Below are 18,419 nucleotides of genomic sequence, written 5' to 3'. Positions count from 1 at the left end.
CAAGACCCCAAGTGCGACCCAGCACTGGATGTGGACCCTGCTTAAGATTCTGTCTCCCTCCCCCTCTTGCTCTGCCCTTCTCCACTGATCCCACACACAACCCCTATAAAGTAAAAAAAAAAAAAAAAAAAAAAAAAAAAAGAAACAGGAATTCTCAAAAATTGTTGGCAATAAAAAGCAACATGATAATTATGTTAAAGTTTGTGAGGTGTTTTAAAAATTTTATTTATTTATTTGAGAGACAGATAGACAGAGATGGTGACAGAGATTGTAAGAAAAAGAGAGCACAAGTGGAGAGGAGAGGGAGAAGCAGGCTCCCCGCTGAGCAGGAAGCCTGATTTGGAGCTCATCCCTGGACCCTGGGGTCATGACCCAATCCAAAGGCAAACACTTAACTGACTGAGATACCCAGGTGTCCCAAAGTTTGACAGTCTTTTATGCTTACTATAAGTTCCAACATTTTTACCCCTATTTACTCAAAATAAATAAAAACATAGAGGAACAGTAGTTTTGTACATAATTGCTCTAAGTTGGAAGCCATCAACTAATGACATTATCTACAGAATGGACTACTACTTAGTAATATAAGGGGGGGAAATGGATAAAAAATAATATCCTTGAATCTCAAAAGTTACAATGAGGGACAGAAACCAGATTCAAAAAAACACTATGTTTGATTTGCAAACTGGCCCCTGACATAGATGACAAGGATAGAACTAAGCAAGAGGCAGAACATTGCAGATTGGTGGCAGGTTTAAAAAACAAGGGAACTTAGGTATAGTACTTGTCTTGAGAGACAACAAAACAAGTAGACTGCTACACCTGCTCACCAGAATCTTAAAAGTTTATCTACAGGCCTTACCTGGATTCAATCATGTTTTCAATTCGAGTGGTCTCAACACCAGTCTCAAGGCAAGGTCCTTGAATTGGCTGCTAACACTGAAATAATGCACAGAAGGTGCATTTCAAGGACAGGAGAGAGGTAGGGAGCGTCCAGCTGCCTAGGTTCAGCTCACAAGTCAACTGGAGGTCACATCCTTTCAATGTCCTCCTCCAGCAACTGTATTTGCATAAAGACCTGCAGCCACTGTGTGTGTTTAGATCACATCCTGAGAAGGGCAAAACATGACATCAACTCTATCAGTGGTTTCCCACTGGTTGTTAGAGGCTGGAGAAAGGGATAAGATTGCCCATAAGGGGAGAATTGTGGAATTTATTAAACTGGCAGTAGCCTTGAACCTGTCTTGATGGTGGTAGTGGTTGCAAGACTGTGTTTGTCACAACTCAACCAAACTGTGCACCTAAACACGGTGATAATTTACCGTAGGAAAACTGTGGCGCATCAAACCCGACTTTAAAAAACTGATAGCTTCCAACTCAATATTTTACCATTTTTAACCAAATTTTAAATTGAAAGATTTTTTAATTGTTGTAGTTTCTTCCCCAATGAAACTTTTTTCAAAAATTTTAATGATAATCCTCTGTTCAGTGAATCTAACCTCCTTTTTCAATGTTTGTTTTTATTTTGGTGTAAAAGTATTGATTTCTTCTTTGTTCATAACATTCTCCTCTTCCCTTGTTTCCATGATGACTCACTATGCTGCATCCCCTCCTGGCTCACTTAATTAACATTTCAGGTTGTTTAATTACAAATATTTTGAAGTACTCCATTTCTTAAATTGTTAATTAGGTTTCATACATTTTAAACAAATATTGTGTATTTTTTAGAGATCAGTTAAGAGGTAGTTTTTAGTGGTATAAGCAACATCCATACAAGTCAAGTTTTTAAGCAATATATTGCATGATGCTAAAAACCTTTTTTAGATGCAGGAGTACTCTGCTTGCTCTGATGATTGGAAGATTGTATTCACTGGAAGATACATGCACATATGTGTGCCCTTGTATATATGTAACATACGTGTGTGTGTATGTGTATATATATATATATTTATAATCTTGTATACATATATATTTATAATCTTCTAAGTGACTATAATAAAATGAGATGGGACAAGAAAGTTAGGTAGTTGGATATTATTTCTTTCTGCTGAAAATTGTCCTCAAATTGATTCTTCCACTTCTTAACAGTTTGTCTATTGAAAAGTCATGTCATAGCTTAAAACCTCAGCTGTAAATTGTGTAAAATAATAATGTAATCTCCAAGCCTGGTGTGAAGGATTAATGGGGAATTTAAGCCAAAAATTTTAATATATTTTGACTTCCCTATAGAAATAGACTGTGTGTATGGATGCTCCGTGTGTGTGTGTGTGTGTGTGTGTGTGTTTCTTTTTTCCATTTTGCTTTATTTGTATTTAGATCTGGAGAATCTACTGTTTCATTCCCTTACAGGATCAGAGTCACAGACATTAACTGTAAAAATCCAACACAATTCTAAAATCATAAAAAAGAAGTTAGGTTTTCTGATCGATTGTCTTATTTGCTCATGGTATACTATTTCTTTAAACACTGTACAATGGATTTAATTTCTTATTGATATTACGTTTACTCACAAAAAGAGTTGGATTAAAGGTTAAACTTGCCAAGACAAAGGGAAAGGTCACACACACACACACACATACACGGAATGGAAAAGAAAAATAATCATTTCAATTATTGAAAAGGGTAAGAATAATTATTGGTTTGGGGCCATGTACCCATTAGGGATAAGCTGCAAAGAGAGATTAAACATAAATAGCCAATAAAAATGATCATTTTTTTTTACTTTGGCAAAGACTTTTAAATTTGTTTTTACACTCCAATGTAGTTAATATATAGGATGTAATATAGTGATTCATCAATTATTTTGGCAAAACTTTGACGTAACAAAGAGATCAAGAATGCCTTTATGATGCAAGGTCCACATAATGTTCGATTCCATATATATACAAGTGATCATAATGTGTTCTCATTTGAGACTGGAGTTTCTGCCTTTAGAGGATTGACTCACAATTAAAATCCATAATCTGGTTCCCATGGTTACCCATTTCTTTTTATAAAAATCAACATAAATACTTGGTAATATGTATTTGTAAAGAAGGTGTCTCAAATTCTAACATAGTTTATTTGAATTTTCATTACATTGCATTTCATTTAAAAAATAAAAATTTTCTACTTTTGATTTTTAAGCTTCAACTGAGAACTCCTGATAAAAAAGAAAATAGACTACACAGGTAAGACACTAGGAGGAATTTAGCAGGATCTGATATAGTTATTCAAGGAGTTAGATAAGTAGCATGTCTCATACTAATTGATGTACTTGAGAGTGTGTTTGTAACAAGAAAAACTGCTTCATTCCCTTTCCTTTTAAAACACTACAAAATCATGAATAAGACGATAAGAGGTGTCAAAATATTGCTTATTTGAAATGGCCATTATATTTGCTACCTGTGGTAGACAAAAACAATATCTGGGAGTTTGGGTTTTGAATATTCAGAGTGGTCTTGAGTGAAAAAAAGTAAAATAGATTTCAGTTAAACACACATATCTGTTCACAGAGTGAGAGAATTTGAAGCAAGAATATTTTTATCATTTGCATATGGGTGTTGGCTGGAATGAAAGAACAGAATAACACATAATGTTTTTGCACAAACTGAATGAGAGTGTGTGGTCCTGCATTAGTGAGTAGAGAGATCCCCCAATCTTGATTCAATTCAGACACTTGTTTATTAAATTCAAAGGCTGGTCTATTTGTCACCCAATTTCCTCTTCCTCCATCACTCAATTTACTGTGTTGTATTATCCTAGGTTGTGCCTTCCCCCCATGGGTGAATGACCTCAATAACATTTCTATTTCTTATAAACTTAGGAGAGGAAAATATTTACACCTAATGCAAGTTTAAGCACACTATATGTGCAACTAATGACCAGAAGAAACCACTCTTCACCGACCGGGTTCATCCTGTTGGGATTAGCAGACACGATGGAGCTACAGATTGTCCTCTTTTTGCTTTTTCTGGTGATTTACACACTTACAGTTCTGGGGAATGTTGGGATGATCCTCTTAATCAGGATTGATTCCCGACTTCACACACCTATGTATTTCTTCCTGGCTAACCTGTCCTTTGTGGATGTTAGTTACTCCTCCACCATCACCCCTAAGATGCTGGTGGACCTGTTATCAGAGGAGAAAACCATCTCCTTCGCTGGCTGCTTTCTGCAATTGTACTTTTTCATCGCCTTGGCCACAACGGAGTGCATCCTTTTTGGGTTAATGGCCTATGACCGTTATGTGGCCATATGCAACCCTCTACTTTACTCCCTGGTCATGTCCAGGACTGTCTGCCTCAAAATGGCAGCAGGGGCTTTTACAGCAGGATTCTTGAACTCCATGGTTAACACAAGTTATGTGAGCAGCTTGTCATTCTGCAGTTCCAATGTCATCCATCATTTCTTCTGTGACAGCCCTCCACTTTTTAGGCTCTCATGTTCAGACACACACCTGAATGAAAGCATCTTTTCCACATTTGCTGGTGTGAATATCGTGGGAAGTCTGCTGGTCATCCTCACCACCTACTCCTACATTCTCTTTTCTATCTTCCGTATGCATTCAGGGGAGGGGAGGCGCAAAGCCCTCTCAACCTGTGGGTCCCACCTGACAGCTATAACTCTGTTCTATGCCACTGCCATCTATACCTATCTGAGACCTAGTTCCAGCTACTCGATCAGGACAAAGTGGCTTCTGTGTTCTACACGGTGGTGATCCCCATGCTGAATCCTCTGATCTACAGCCTCAGGAATAAGGAAGTAAAGAAAGCCTTATGGAATGTAACTACCAGGACAAGGAGTTCTACATTTCTGTGGTGGTTCAGTTGAATTTCTGAACAAAACAGAGTAACTGTCTTCTGAAGGCTGCTTCAAGACTACAGTTTTTCTTTAGAATATTTTCTGAGTAATTAGTCTACCATATTCAAATATATGTAACAGTGAGGCATAAGGTAAATTACTAGTTATATAAGGCCATAGAATCTTCATGTAATCCTTCCATACTCAACTTTTTTTCACTTCAAAAATTTCCAAGCCTTTTCTCCCTTTCTCTCTTCCTGCCTGACACATAAACAGAAAACCACATACACATATTTAACTGTGGCAAAGTTTAATCTGTGCATGGTTGCAAAAGGCATAGGTCAATGTTCAGTGTATTATCTAATTTATATTCTTTAGAATAAACTCATGGATTTTTTGCTCAAAAATTGTTTATCATTGCAAATAAATTTAATTTAGCTACAGGAATTTGACTATTTAGAAACTGATGGATAAACTAAAGCTTGCACAGGAGGCAGCCACACATATAGTTTTTGGAAGAAATTCCCCATGGCATTCACCCTTGCCACTGAAGTTGCACATGATAGAGGTAGTGATGTCCATGTCCTCTGGTATGTAGATATTACATGCATTGTTTCCTGTCACAAAGATGCCCACAATGTATTCCAATGTTTCCTATGACCCACGTAAGTGAACTTGCCCAGACAGGTGTTCGTGAAGTCATTGGTATTTTCTATGCAACCATGAGCCATACTCTCACTTGCCTGGTCCACGGTGGTTATCTGGCCCTGGACACCCTGCAGATAATGATCAGTTTGTCATAGACATAATTTGCTCTTTGACTAAGTGGTGGTTTCCTCACATCCTTCTGCACCAGCTGGAGGCTTCTTGACTGGATTCTTTCTTTTCTCTGTCCTGGGTATTTAACAGATTTGATTCAATTTAGGATTGAATTGAACAGGATTATTTGTTCATAGATCAGACGGAGATATTTCACAAGTAAATACTAATATTATATTCCTCTCATTCAATACTTTAATTTCTTTTAAAACCTACAAATAAAAATAATGGAAGATAAAATTCAGTTATTCTGAGATTTGGGTTTCAGACATATCCTATTTGAGGTTATGTTCTCTGCACTCTAATTAACCTCTCCAAAATTACTGAATCTCCTTGACAGAGTCTACAGGTAATTGCAACTTTGAGAACAATAATTAAGTAATTACCTCCTATGCTTTTTTTAATTCTTTGAACACATTTCTTTTCTTTTTTCTTTTTAGTTTGATTTTTATTTTTTTTTCAGTGTTCCAAAATTCATTGTTTATGCACCACATCCAGTGCTCCATGCAATATGTGCCCTCCTTAATGCCCACCACCAGGCTCATCTTACCCCCAACCCCTCACCTCCAAAGCCCTCAGTTCATTTCTCAGAGTCCACAGTCTCTTATGGTTTGTCTCCCCCTCCGATTTCCCCCAACTCACTTCTCCTCTTCATCTCCCAATGTCTTCCATGTTATTTCTTATGCTCCACAAGTAAGTGAAACCATATGTTAATTGACTCTCTCTTCTTGACTTATTTCACTCAACATAATCTCTTCCAGTTTTATCCATGTTGATACAAAAGTTAGGTATTCACCCTTTCTGATGGAGGTATAATACTCCATTGTATATATGGACCATATTGCTGTTGAAGGGCATTTTGGCTCTTCCCACAGTTTGGCAACTGTGACCATTGCTGCTATGAACATTGGGATTCAATGTTCACTATATCTGTATCTTGGGGGTAAATACCCAGTAGTGCAATTGCAAGGTCATAGGGTAGCTCTATTTTTAATTTCTTAAGGAATCTCCACACTGTTTTCCAAAGTGGCTGCACTAAATTGCATTCCCACCAACAGTGTAAGAGGGTTCCCCTTTCTCCACATCCTCTCCAACACTTATTGTTTACTGTCTTGTTGATTTTGGCCATTCTAACTGATATAAGATGGTATCTCAATGTGGTTTTGATTTTAATCTCCTTGATGGCTAATGACAATGAACATTTTTTCATGTGACTGTTAGCCATTTGTGTGTCTTCATTGGAGAAGTGTCTGTTCATGTCTTCTGCTCATTTTTTGATGTGACTATCTGTTCTGTGTGTGTTGAGGAGTTCTTTATAGATCTTAGATATCAGCCCTTTGTCTGTAGTGTCATTTGCAATTATCTTCTCCCATTCTGTGGGGTGCCTCTTTGTTTTGTTCACTATTTCCTTTGCTGTGGAGAAACTTTTGATCTTGATGAAGTCAGTCCCAAAAGTTCGTTTTCGGTTTTGTTTCCTTTGCCTTTGGGGACATATCTTGAAAGCAGTTGCTGTGGCCAGTGTTGAAGAGGTTACTGCCTATGTTTTCCTCTAGGATTTTGATAGATTCCTGCCTCATGTTCAGGTCTTTAATTCATTTCTAGTTTATCTTTGTATATGATGTAAGAGAATGGTCGAGTTTTATACTTTTATATATAGCTGTCCAATTTTCCCAGCCCCATTTATTGAAAAGAATGTCTTTTCTCCACTGTATATTTTTTCCTGCTTTGTCAAAGATTATTTTACCGTAGAGTTGAGGGTCCACATCTCAGCTCTTTACTCTGTTCCACTGGTCTATGCATCTGTTTTTGTGCCAGTACCATGCTGTCTTGATGATCACAGCTTTGTAGTAAAGCCTGAAATCAGACAACATGATGTCCCAAGTTTTGTTTTTCTTTTTCAACATTTCCTTAACAATTCAGGGTCTCTATGGTTCCATACAAATTTTAGGATTATTTGTTCCAGCTCTTTGAAAAATGCTGGTGGAATTTTGATCTGGATGTCATTGAAAGTATAGATTGCTCTAGGCAGTATAGACATTTTAACAATATTTATTCTTCTGATCCATGAGCATGAAATGCTCTTCCATCTTTTTGTGTCTTCTTCACTTTCTTTCATGAGTGTTTTCTATAGTTCCTTAAGTACAGGTCTTTTATCTCTTCGGTTATGTTTATTCCTAGATATCTTATGGTTCTTGGTGCTATAGTAAATGGAATCAATTCTCTAATTTCCCTTTCTATATTTTCATTGTTAGGGTATAAGATAGCAACTGATTTCTATACATTGATTTTATGTCCTGCCACACAGCATCCATTCCTGAATAAAAACCCTTCAAAGTATAGGGATAGAGGGAACATTCCTCAACGTTATAAAATCTATCTATGAGAAACCCACAGTGAATATCATCCTTAATGGGGAAAAGCTGACAGCCTTCCCTATGAGATCAGGAACACGACAAAGATCAACACATGTTTCTTATGTACATTTTGATTATTTCTTTAATCAAAACTACTTATAAAAACATTTTAAATTATCCTAATTTCTCATTTATTGTTTATTGCATTTATGTAAAAATGTACAATTATTATATATATTTATGTAACTCAAGATAAATTTAAACTACAAAAACATTGAGTCTTCTCATTATTATTTAGAGTGGTGATTTATCATTCTCTTTTGTCTTAAGTCCATGGCAATATTTACTAAACTCTTCTTCATGAATGTAATAGTGTTTTTGCCTCTTTGATACACTATGTCATTGCTTTTCTCTTTTTCTGTCTCCCTCATTCTTTTGTTTTGGTTGAATTTTAATTCAAATTCATTATCCAAATATATAGTTGTCAACAAAAATATTGTATTATTTAATGATTTTTGAGTAATTTATTTGCTAAAATTAATGAAAGATGTTTAAATTGTATGCATTTAGACTTTGTTTTGGCCAGGATTTTCATCAGTGATTAGGTGAGGCCAAGAGAGGCTAGCTTACAAAACCTGTTAGCATCACAAAGTTGAAAAAAATAAGCAAGTAATTTGGAAGAAATCAATATCAACAATCACACACATCCAAAAACACAGCATAAGAGAAAGAGATGATGTTATTAGAAGATGAAGTCCTGCATTTAGGCAGAAAAAAATGTGTACAGAGAATTTAATCTGAGCATTCAAATAATTTATTTTGATTTAGTTTGTTAAATGTAAACTAACATGCACAATGTAATTTTTATTGCTCTATTGAAAATGAGAAGTGTACAATTGTAAACAACAAATAGGTATTTAATAGAAGATGTGCACACACACACACACACACACATTATACATGTATGTGTATATAAGTGACTAGGATAAAAGGGGACAGGACAAGGAAATTAGGTATCTGGGTATTATTTCCTTCTGCTAAGATTGTGTTCCAGTTGATTCTCCCACTTTCTAACAGTTTGTCTATTGAAAAGTCACTTAATTATCTGAAATTTCAGCTGCAAAATGCATAAAATAATAATGTCAACCTCAAAGACTGGCGAGAATTTGCTGAAGATTTAAATGGAAAAGAGCTGTATGTTTTGAGTTCTCAATGCAAATAGGCTCTCCGTGCATATGGACCCCCATATGAGGTTTATTTCATCTAGATTTCCTTGTATGTAGATCTGGAAAATCTGTCATTTCATCCCCTTCTAGGTACAGAATCATACGCAATATTTTCAAAATCTAACACAATTCTGAAATCATAAAAACATGAGTTCATTTTCTTATCCATTGTATTATTTGCCCAGGGTTTAGTATTTCTTTAAATATTGTGCACTTAAGTTAGTTTCTCCTTCTCATTAATTTCACTCAAGAGAGAGTTGAAAGGAAAGATACACTTACTCAGACAAAGGATGTGTGTGTGTGTCCATGTGTACACACACACACACACACAAACACAATTTTACACAAAAGGAAACAGAAAGAATGTTTTTTCAATTACTAAAATAACAAAGGAAGAAAAATAATTTGGTACTGGATTTTCTTCTTCTCTTTTTTCTTTTTTTAAATAAAGATTTTTATTTATTTATTTGACAGAGAGAGATCACAAGTAGACAGAGAGGTAGGCAGAGAGAGAGGAAGGGACGCAGGCTCCCTGCTGAGCAGAGAGCCCAATGTGGGCTCAATCCCAGGACCCCGGGATCATGACCCGAGCCGAAGGCAGAGGCTTAACTCACTGAGCCATCCAGGCGCCCCGGTACTGGATTTTGTATCCATTTGGGATAAGCTAAAAATAGAAAGGGAGAAGCAGTTATCAACAACCAATTATAAGTATTGTTACTTAATTTTTTTACTTCCCTTAAGACTTTTTTAAAGTAACATAGAGATCAGGAATTACTTTGTGATGCAAGCCCCATATAATGTTTGATTCCATATATCTACCTGTGATCATATACTGTGTACTTTTGAGACTGGAGCATCTATCTCTAGAGGTATGACTCACAATTACGTATAATCTAGTCCCATGGTTATTCATTCCTCCTTATGCAAACAAAATAAAAGTGTGGCAATGTGTATTTACTCACAAGCCATTTCAAATGTTTACAAAAAAGCAAATTGAATGCCTACTATATTTAATTTACTTTTAAAAATGAAATTTTCTTCCTTTTTCTGTAAACTCCATTTGATTGGAGAACATCTCATAAAAAAAGAAAATCCTAGACTCCCCAGGTAAGACACTGGGAAGAAAGTGATCAGGATTTTGTGCTGTTACTCACTGAGTTGGACAGGTTGCATGTCTCCTGCTAAGGATGTTACTTAGAAGTGAACTTTGTAATCAGAACAGATTTTTGGATGACTTTTAAAACATAAGAAAATCATTTTTAAAATATATGATAGGAGTCTAAATACTGATTATTAGAATTGGTCAGTATGGCGGCTGCTTAAAGTACTCAAGAGTGATTTCAGGAAAGGAATGCATGAATTTTAGAATTGAAGAATATTCAGAGCAGTTTTGAGGATAAATGGAAAGGAAAAAAATAGAGCTAAACTCACATACCTGCTCAGTGAATGAGAGAGATGTCAGCAAAGATATTTCTATCCTTTCATTTGGACATAGATTGTATCGAGACAATAGAATCATGTAAGTAGCTTTTGGGAAACTGAATGGGAGTGTGTGGTCCTGCACTAGTGAGTTGAGAGATCCCCCAATCTTGATTGAGTTCAGACACTTTTTCATTAAATTCAAAGTCTGGTCTATTTGTCGCCCAATTTCCTCTTCCTCCATCACTCAATTTACTGTGTTGTATTATCCTAGGTTGTGCCTTCCCCCCATGGGTGAATGACCTCAATAACATTTCTATTTCTTATAAACTTAGGAGAGGAAAATATTTACACCTAATGCAAGTTTAAGCACACTATATGTACAACTAATGACCAGAAGAAACCACTCTTCACCGACCGGGTTCATCCTGTTGGGATTAGTAGACACGATGGAGCTACAGATTGTCCTCTTTTTGCTTTTTCTGGTGATTTACACACTTACAGTTCTGGGGAATGTTGGGATGATCCTCTTAATCAGGATTGATTCCCGACTTCACACACCTATGTATTTCTTCCTGGCTAACCTGTCCTTTGTGGATGTTAGTTACTCCTCCACCATCACCCCTAAGATGCTGGTGGACCTGTTATCAGAGGAGAAAACCATCTCCTTCGCTGGCTGCTTTCTGCAATTGTACTTTTTCATCGCCTTGGCCACAACGGAGTGCATCCTTTTTGGGTTAATGGCCTATGACCGTTATGTGGCCATATGCAACCCTCTACTTTACTCCCTGGTCATGTCCAGGACTGTCTGCCTCAAAATGGCAGCAGGGGCTTTTACAGCAGGATTCCATGGTTAACACAAGTTATGTGAGCAGCTTGTCATTCTGCAGTTCCAATGTCATCCATCATTTTTTCTGTGACAGCCCTCCACTTTTTAGGCTCTCATGTTCAGACACACACCTGAATGAAAGCATCTTTTCCACATTTGCTGGTGTGAATATGGTTGGGGCTTTGCTGGTCATCCTCACCTCCTACTCCTATGTTCTCTTTTCTATCTTCCGTATGCATTCAGGGGAGGGGAGGCGCAAAGCCCTCTCAACCTGTGGGTCCCACCTGACAGCTATAACTCTGTTCTATGCCACTGCCATCTATACCTATCTGAGACCTAGTTCCAGCTACTCGATCAGGACAAAGTGGCTTCTGTGTTCTACACAGTGGTGATCCCCATGCTGAATCCTCTGATCTACAGCCTCAGGAATAAGGAAGTAAAGAAAGCCTTATGGAATGTAACTACCAGGGCAAGGTTCTCTTCCTTTATCTGATATGCTTGGTAAATTTTCTGAACTAGGTATTAAATGAATTTTCTAAGTTGATTGAATCCTACAGTTTTCATTAGGGTATTTCTAAGTAATTGTTTTCTGTTAATTCTTGAGTGCAGGGACCCATTTATGTACAAACGATTCACCAGTCTTATATATGGACTCAGGGATTTCATGTAATTATTGTCTATTTTTGCTGGGTTTTCTCAAATTATTTCTAATGAAATATTGGTTAGAGAATGAAAGAGACACAGTATTTAGAATCAAAAGTCCTAATATCACACGAAACTATATAGAGTATTTATAATTGTTCACTTATTTTTCTTCTGCATCTTTATTTCACCATTTGTGGTTTGTAAGAGATTGTTATGTATCACTTATGTGTAAAACAATTTGAATTTAAAATAGATTTACATTTTAATTTATTGAATTATCTTAGGGGGGAGAGGCTTAAATCAAATTTCAGGACTGCAGTTTGTTTTTTTTTGTTTTTTTTGTTTTTTTAAAGATTTTATTTATTTATTTGACAGAGAGAGATCACAAGTAGGCAGAGAGGCAGGCAGAGAGAGAGAGAGGAGGAAGCAGGCTCCCCGCTGAGCTACAGTTTTAATTGTAACTATCAACTCACCATCTTTCTTCCCCCATACCATTCTCTGCATATACATATATATTCATTAATAAAGAAATGTGAGCTTGTACAAAATGGGATATCAGAAAAGGTATCATCTCATTAGAATGCACCAGTTAAAACTCTCATATTCCCTTGTCTGGTCTTCAAAATGTTTAACCTTTCTTTCCCTTCCATTCTCTTGGGCTGACACATAGGACCAAGTTACATACACATGCATTCAACTGCTGCCGAGTTTAATCAGTGCATAGTTCCATAGGAGGTAGGTCAACTTTCAGTGGATGAATCTGACATATATTCTTTATAATAAGCTTATGGATTTCCTCTTATAGATATCTCTCAATTGCCCAGACAGGTGTTTGTGATGTCATGAGTGTAGTCTATGCACCTGTGAGCTTTACTCTCACTCACAGGTCCTGAGTGGTTGCCTGGCCTGGACACCTGGCAACAGAATGACAGTTTGTTCTCTGAGATCATTTGTCCATCCTCTGAGTAGCTTGCCTACAATCTTCTGCACCAGCTGGCTGCTCACTGGCTAGATTCATTCCACATTCCCTGTCCCCAGTATTTGGTGGGATCATATACTAAGAACAAGATATTTCATAAGTAAATGGCAATAATATATCCCTTCCACTAGATGTTTTATTTTAGAGTAAAATTTAATAATTGAAAGAATGTTTGGGAGAGAAAATCCAGTTATCCTAAGATTTGATTTTTAGACACATCCTATTTTAGGACATGTTCTCTGCTCTCTAATGCAGCTTTTTTACACTTACTTTTTCTTATTTACAGAGTCTACAAATACTTTATATTTGGGGGGCTATAAGCACTTAATTGTCTTGTCTGTTTTTTAATTACTTAAATATAGGTTTCTTATGTAAACTCTGATTATTTCTTTAAATAATACTAAAATACTAAAGCTATTTTTTAATTATCATAATTTTTGTATAGTGTACAACACATTTATGTGAAAAATGTACCAAGAATGGTTTATTTTCATTAACTCAAAATAACTTTAACCTGTGAAACCACTGAGATTTCCAATTATTATATTGCATGAGCAGACAAGTTGGAAACAATGAAGAATAAGTATTCAAGAATCATATAGGTCTAAATAAACAACCAAAAGAAGAAAAGTTATTGTTATTGAAATCCTGCATTTGGGCAAAAAAAAAAATTGTGCAGTTTTATATTATGTATTAGAATAATTTTGGATTTATTTTGTTAAGCATAATTTAACATGGACAATATAATTTCCATTAATCCAGTAAAAATGGGAGGTATACATTTGTAAACAATAATTATGTAAAGGCTAGTTGCTGAAACAAGTGAAGTAATAATTCATTTAATTTCACACTGCTAAAATAAAAGGTACTTTGTTAACTCATAATAAGCCTACAGAGGATAGAGATAAGTGAAATTCTGTCAAGAAGATAATGCCAAAATGGCTGGGTGAACAGGAAAATATTTTTTAAAAAACTCATTGAGCTGATATGAGAAGATGTAATCTGTAGAAAAGAAATATACAAAGAGCTGTATTGAAAATTTATAGCTTTGGGACACCTGGGTGACTCAGTCTACTGAGCTTCTGACTCTTGATTTCAGCTCAAGTCATGATCTCAGGGACATGAGATCAAGACCAGTATCTGGCTCCACACTCAGTGAAGAGTCTGCTTGAGATTCTCCCTCTCTCTCTGCCCCTCCCCACCAAACAAATAAATAAATCTTAAAATTAAAAAAAAAGAAAATGTATAAATTCATGGAAATATACAGCTTTATAGAAACAATCTTAAAACAAGTGTGTTTATTGAAAACATAGAAAACATCAAATAGAATGTGTTGCAACAGAAAGCAGAAGTGTGGTTATTGTTGTTCAACTTAGGTATAATTTACTATTTTTTTAAAAAAATTATTTATTTATTTGACAGAGAGATCACAAGTAGGCAGAGAGGCAGGCAGAGAGAGGGGAGAAGCAGGCTTCCAGCTGAGCAGAGGGCTCAGTGCAGGACGCTGAGATCATGACCTGAGCCAAAGACAGAGGCTTAATTCACTGAGCTACCCAGGCATCCCTATAATTTACTATTTTGACTGGAGAATTGGTGTGTACTATCTTTAAGGTTCTCTTTAAATTTTGTGATTTTAATCTTTTTTTTTAAATATTTTATTTATTTATTTTACAGAGATCACAAGTAGGCAGAGAGGCAGGCAGAGAGAGAGAGGAGGAAGCAGCCTTCCCGCTGAGCAGAGAGCCCAATGTGGGGCTAGATCCCGGGACCCTGGGATCATGACCTGAGCTGAAGGCAGAGGCTTAACCCACTGAGGCACCCATGCATCCCTTGATTTTAATCTTAAATGTGACAACATTGCGTATGTCCATGTACCCTTCCAAAGTCTCAGAAGAATTCTTGTTGTATTTCAGTCACTTAACAAAATTTTACACCCAGATCTTCCCTAAAGAGGAAGGTAGTGAATATGGACCAGGTAATGGTGAGTTTTTGCAAGTAGAAGATCAACTGGATAAAGATTTTTGTCAAAAGCTGATTTTCCAAACTTGGCTCCAAACCCCCAACCTCCTGAAGTTGTATCATCATTTTAACCATGTGTTGTAAAGTAAAATTAACAAAATATAACTTATTAGCTAAGGTTGTGCTGAGAGTGTGTCAAATTCATTTATATACTGATGAGAGAAACAGCTAGATAAAAAGAAGTTACAGATTTGGAGAGGATATGGAAACAGAAGGTTTATTTAGTTTGGAAATAGAAAAAGCAGCATTAAAAACATGCAAAATAAAGATTGAGGTTAAATTTCACACATCATAACATTATCATGCCCAAATCATGTATTGCAGAAGAGAACTGTGTGTCAGAATTATCCTAAATGCTAGATTTGGTGAGAGTAGTCAAAAGGAACGTCATATTTAAGAAGCAAATGCTAAAGATATTTCTACAGCTGATTGCAGTCACAAACTTTAACCTTCACTGGTCGGGTCCAATACAGACACCCAACATGGGCTCATAAAATGGTACCAACAGAGATTAGAAGCAGAGTGACAAGACACAAGTTTTATTTTTAAGTGGCTATGGTCAGTGATTTTTTTTTTTCTAACATGCAAACAAAATTGTAACATACACTCTTTTCTTATCTCTTAATTTTTATGTTTCCCTTTAAAAAATGTATGTGTGTTAAATCTACCCCCTACGATAGGCTGATAACTTCATATGAGACCTATCTGAAGTAGCTATCTACTATTGATCTGTTCAGATGCACAGAGCATAATGTATTTGATGTGAAAATATCCCTAATTCTTACAATGATTCTTCAATGGTGAAATTTGACATTCCACCACCATCAAAAAAAAAAAAAAAAAAAAAAAAAGCAATGTTTTACATTTGTCTTATTTGGCACCAATTCGACTTATAGGAAATCTTTCATACCAATAATACATATATGAAGATGTTTCTAGTGATGAGTACTAAATTAGCTTTCTATCCATAGCATTAAAAATATACGGATCCATGTGATGATAAATGATATTAATAAGTGATCTAATTTTTTTCAATTAAAAAAAAGAAGAAATAAAAGGACTACAGAGGACTTCTATAATGGAGGACAAGGACCTCTGTGAATCACCATGTCTTTAATAAAGCAAAGAATATACTAAAAAATGTAAAATCAATTTTTAGAGCTCTAGATATCAAGCAAAGGTTAGAAACAATGTGAGGAGAATTTACTCTATAAAAACTGATGTTATCAAAATAATTAGCTACTACATTCAGCTTTTCTTTATGTATGGAAGCATTTATAAGTATCTAACCACGTAAGGTGTTGTTCTATACACTACATGAAGCACAGAAAACTTTGTACTCTCTAGACTACCAAACCTGTGTTCCTCTAGTGTGTCATATCCCATGACACATGACCCATATCATTTTTATTTCTGAATTTGACCTTCTCTTCTTGTCCTTAGCTCCTTGATTCCAGGGCATTTGTGTACATTTTACAAATGTAAATGTTGTTGTCACCTGTGTTTTAAACTAAGAAAATATATGTTATGCTATGCTAAACATTATTCTAAATAGTGCTTTTTCATGCTGGCAAATGTTCCACTTCTGCCAACATGAACAATTATTTTTGCTGGCCAAAACAGTTCAAACAAAAACAGAAGTAAGCCACCATTTCTAACATAGTAAAGTTGAAAATTATAGCAACAAAAAAATTTATCTTTCTCTCCTAATAGCGTTAAAGCCCTCATGATATCACTTTCCCATCTTCAGCTTCACAATATAGAAAAACTTGAAATACAGTGTATGAGTCTTCTTGTTAAAATTCACTTTTTTTTCTTATGTGTGTATATGTAACTAAAAAATTCCACCTATAGCATGTGCAGAGAGAGGACCTTAACGTGTAAACAATTTAGATGATGCATGGAATCTAGATCATTTCACTCGCATTATTTGAGTTTAAGAAATGGCATTTTAATAATTTCGGACTTAGTATTATGAGATTTTGTGCATAAATAAAAACCAACTTTATGTCTTTGAATGTCCTTGTAGGGGAATTATTCTATTCTCCAAAGATGAAGAGGCTAGGGAGAAAAGTAGAGAGGAGTGGCCAGGAGGCTACTGTTCCACAGATCATATCCATAGGGACAGCACCTTCAAGGCAGCACTGATCCAACCAGAGACAACCTGGGTTACTCTCTAATTTACCACTCGACAGATTGTTGAGCTTAAAAATTCAACATGTCATGGAGAGAAGATGTTCTTCAATGAATAAGGAGCTATTTTCTACCAGAGCTCCAATGACCTAGCTAAGTAAAGTATAAGTTTCACAAAAAAACAAGGATGGCTGGAAATTTTTCTTTGAATAATTCAAAACCAAAAGTTACATCAGATAAGACCACAGTCTCTATAAAAGAGTGACACAGTGTTTCTTTCATAAACCAAAAAGGTAGGCTTTATTTTTTTTTAATTTTTTAAAAATATTTTGTTTGTTTATTTGATAGAGAGATCACAAGTAGGCAGGGAGGCAGGCAGAGAGAGAGGAGGAAGCAGGCTCTCCGTGGAGCAGAGAGCCCAATGTGGGGCTCGATATCAGGACCTTGGGATCATGACCCAAGCCGAAGGCAGAGGCTTTAACCCACTGAGCCACCCAGGCACCACTAAAAAGGTAAGCTTTAATTATTTTACCCTGTTTAATAAAAAATATATTAATAAATATACCCACTGAGTTTTTTTTAATACAATTGACCCACAAACACACAAATTACATTAATTATAAATGCACCACATAGTGATTCCACAACTCTATACATTGTTCTGTGCTCATCACGAGTGTAGCTACAATCTGTCACCAACCACACTGTTCTATGAAGCCCATTAAGTTTTTGATTAAGAAAATGGACCATTGAACACCACATCAAAAACTAATGATGCTCTATATGCTGGATCACTGATCATAATAAACACATAGAAAAGAAAAGAAGAGAAAAGAAAAGAAAAGAAAAAAGGAAAGAAGAGAAACGAAGGGAAAAGAAAGACAAGAAGGGAAGAAAAGAAAAGAAAATGGACCCTGACATTACATGGCTGAGTTTGAAGTCAGGTCACATCCTAGCTTCCTGACATTGGGCACATTAACTTAATTCCTGTATGCCTCTCCTTCTTTACGCAAAATGAGAGTAATAACAGTACCTACTTCATTCAGAATGTAATACATGAGCTAATACGGGCAAAGTGATTAACAGGGTGGTTAACACATAATAAATGTTCAAAACCTAACAATAATAAAAAGAATTTCAAATAATCAGGTCTCTCTACTGTCCATAGCTATTCCCATTCTTACTAACTAGCAGCAATATCTGGGGGAAACCCA

At 35.8% G+C, this 18,419-nt stretch overlaps 1 protein-coding gene across 1 annotated transcript; it reads left to right on the top strand.

Moving 5' to 3' along the window:
* The first annotated feature begins 3,859 nt into the window (after window positions 1–3,859).
* LOC122914420 (olfactory receptor 5F1-like) lies at window positions 3,860–11,922 on the top strand. Its single transcript, XM_044261034.1, is given in 4 exon segments — window positions 3,860–4,443; window positions 10,983–11,447; window positions 11,449–11,780; window positions 11,783–11,922. Coding segments are annotated over 4 exon segments (1,521 nt in total).
* The last annotated feature ends 6,497 nt before the right edge of the window (window positions 11,923–18,419 follow it).

This window comes from Neovison vison, chromosome 7, assembly GCF_020171115.1.
Source record: "Neovison vison isolate M4711 chromosome 7, ASM_NN_V1, whole genome shotgun sequence".
Classification (NCBI taxonomy): Eukaryota; Metazoa; Chordata; class Mammalia; order Carnivora; family Mustelidae; genus Neogale; species Neogale vison.
This window is presented reverse-complemented; position numbering and strand designations above follow the sequence as displayed.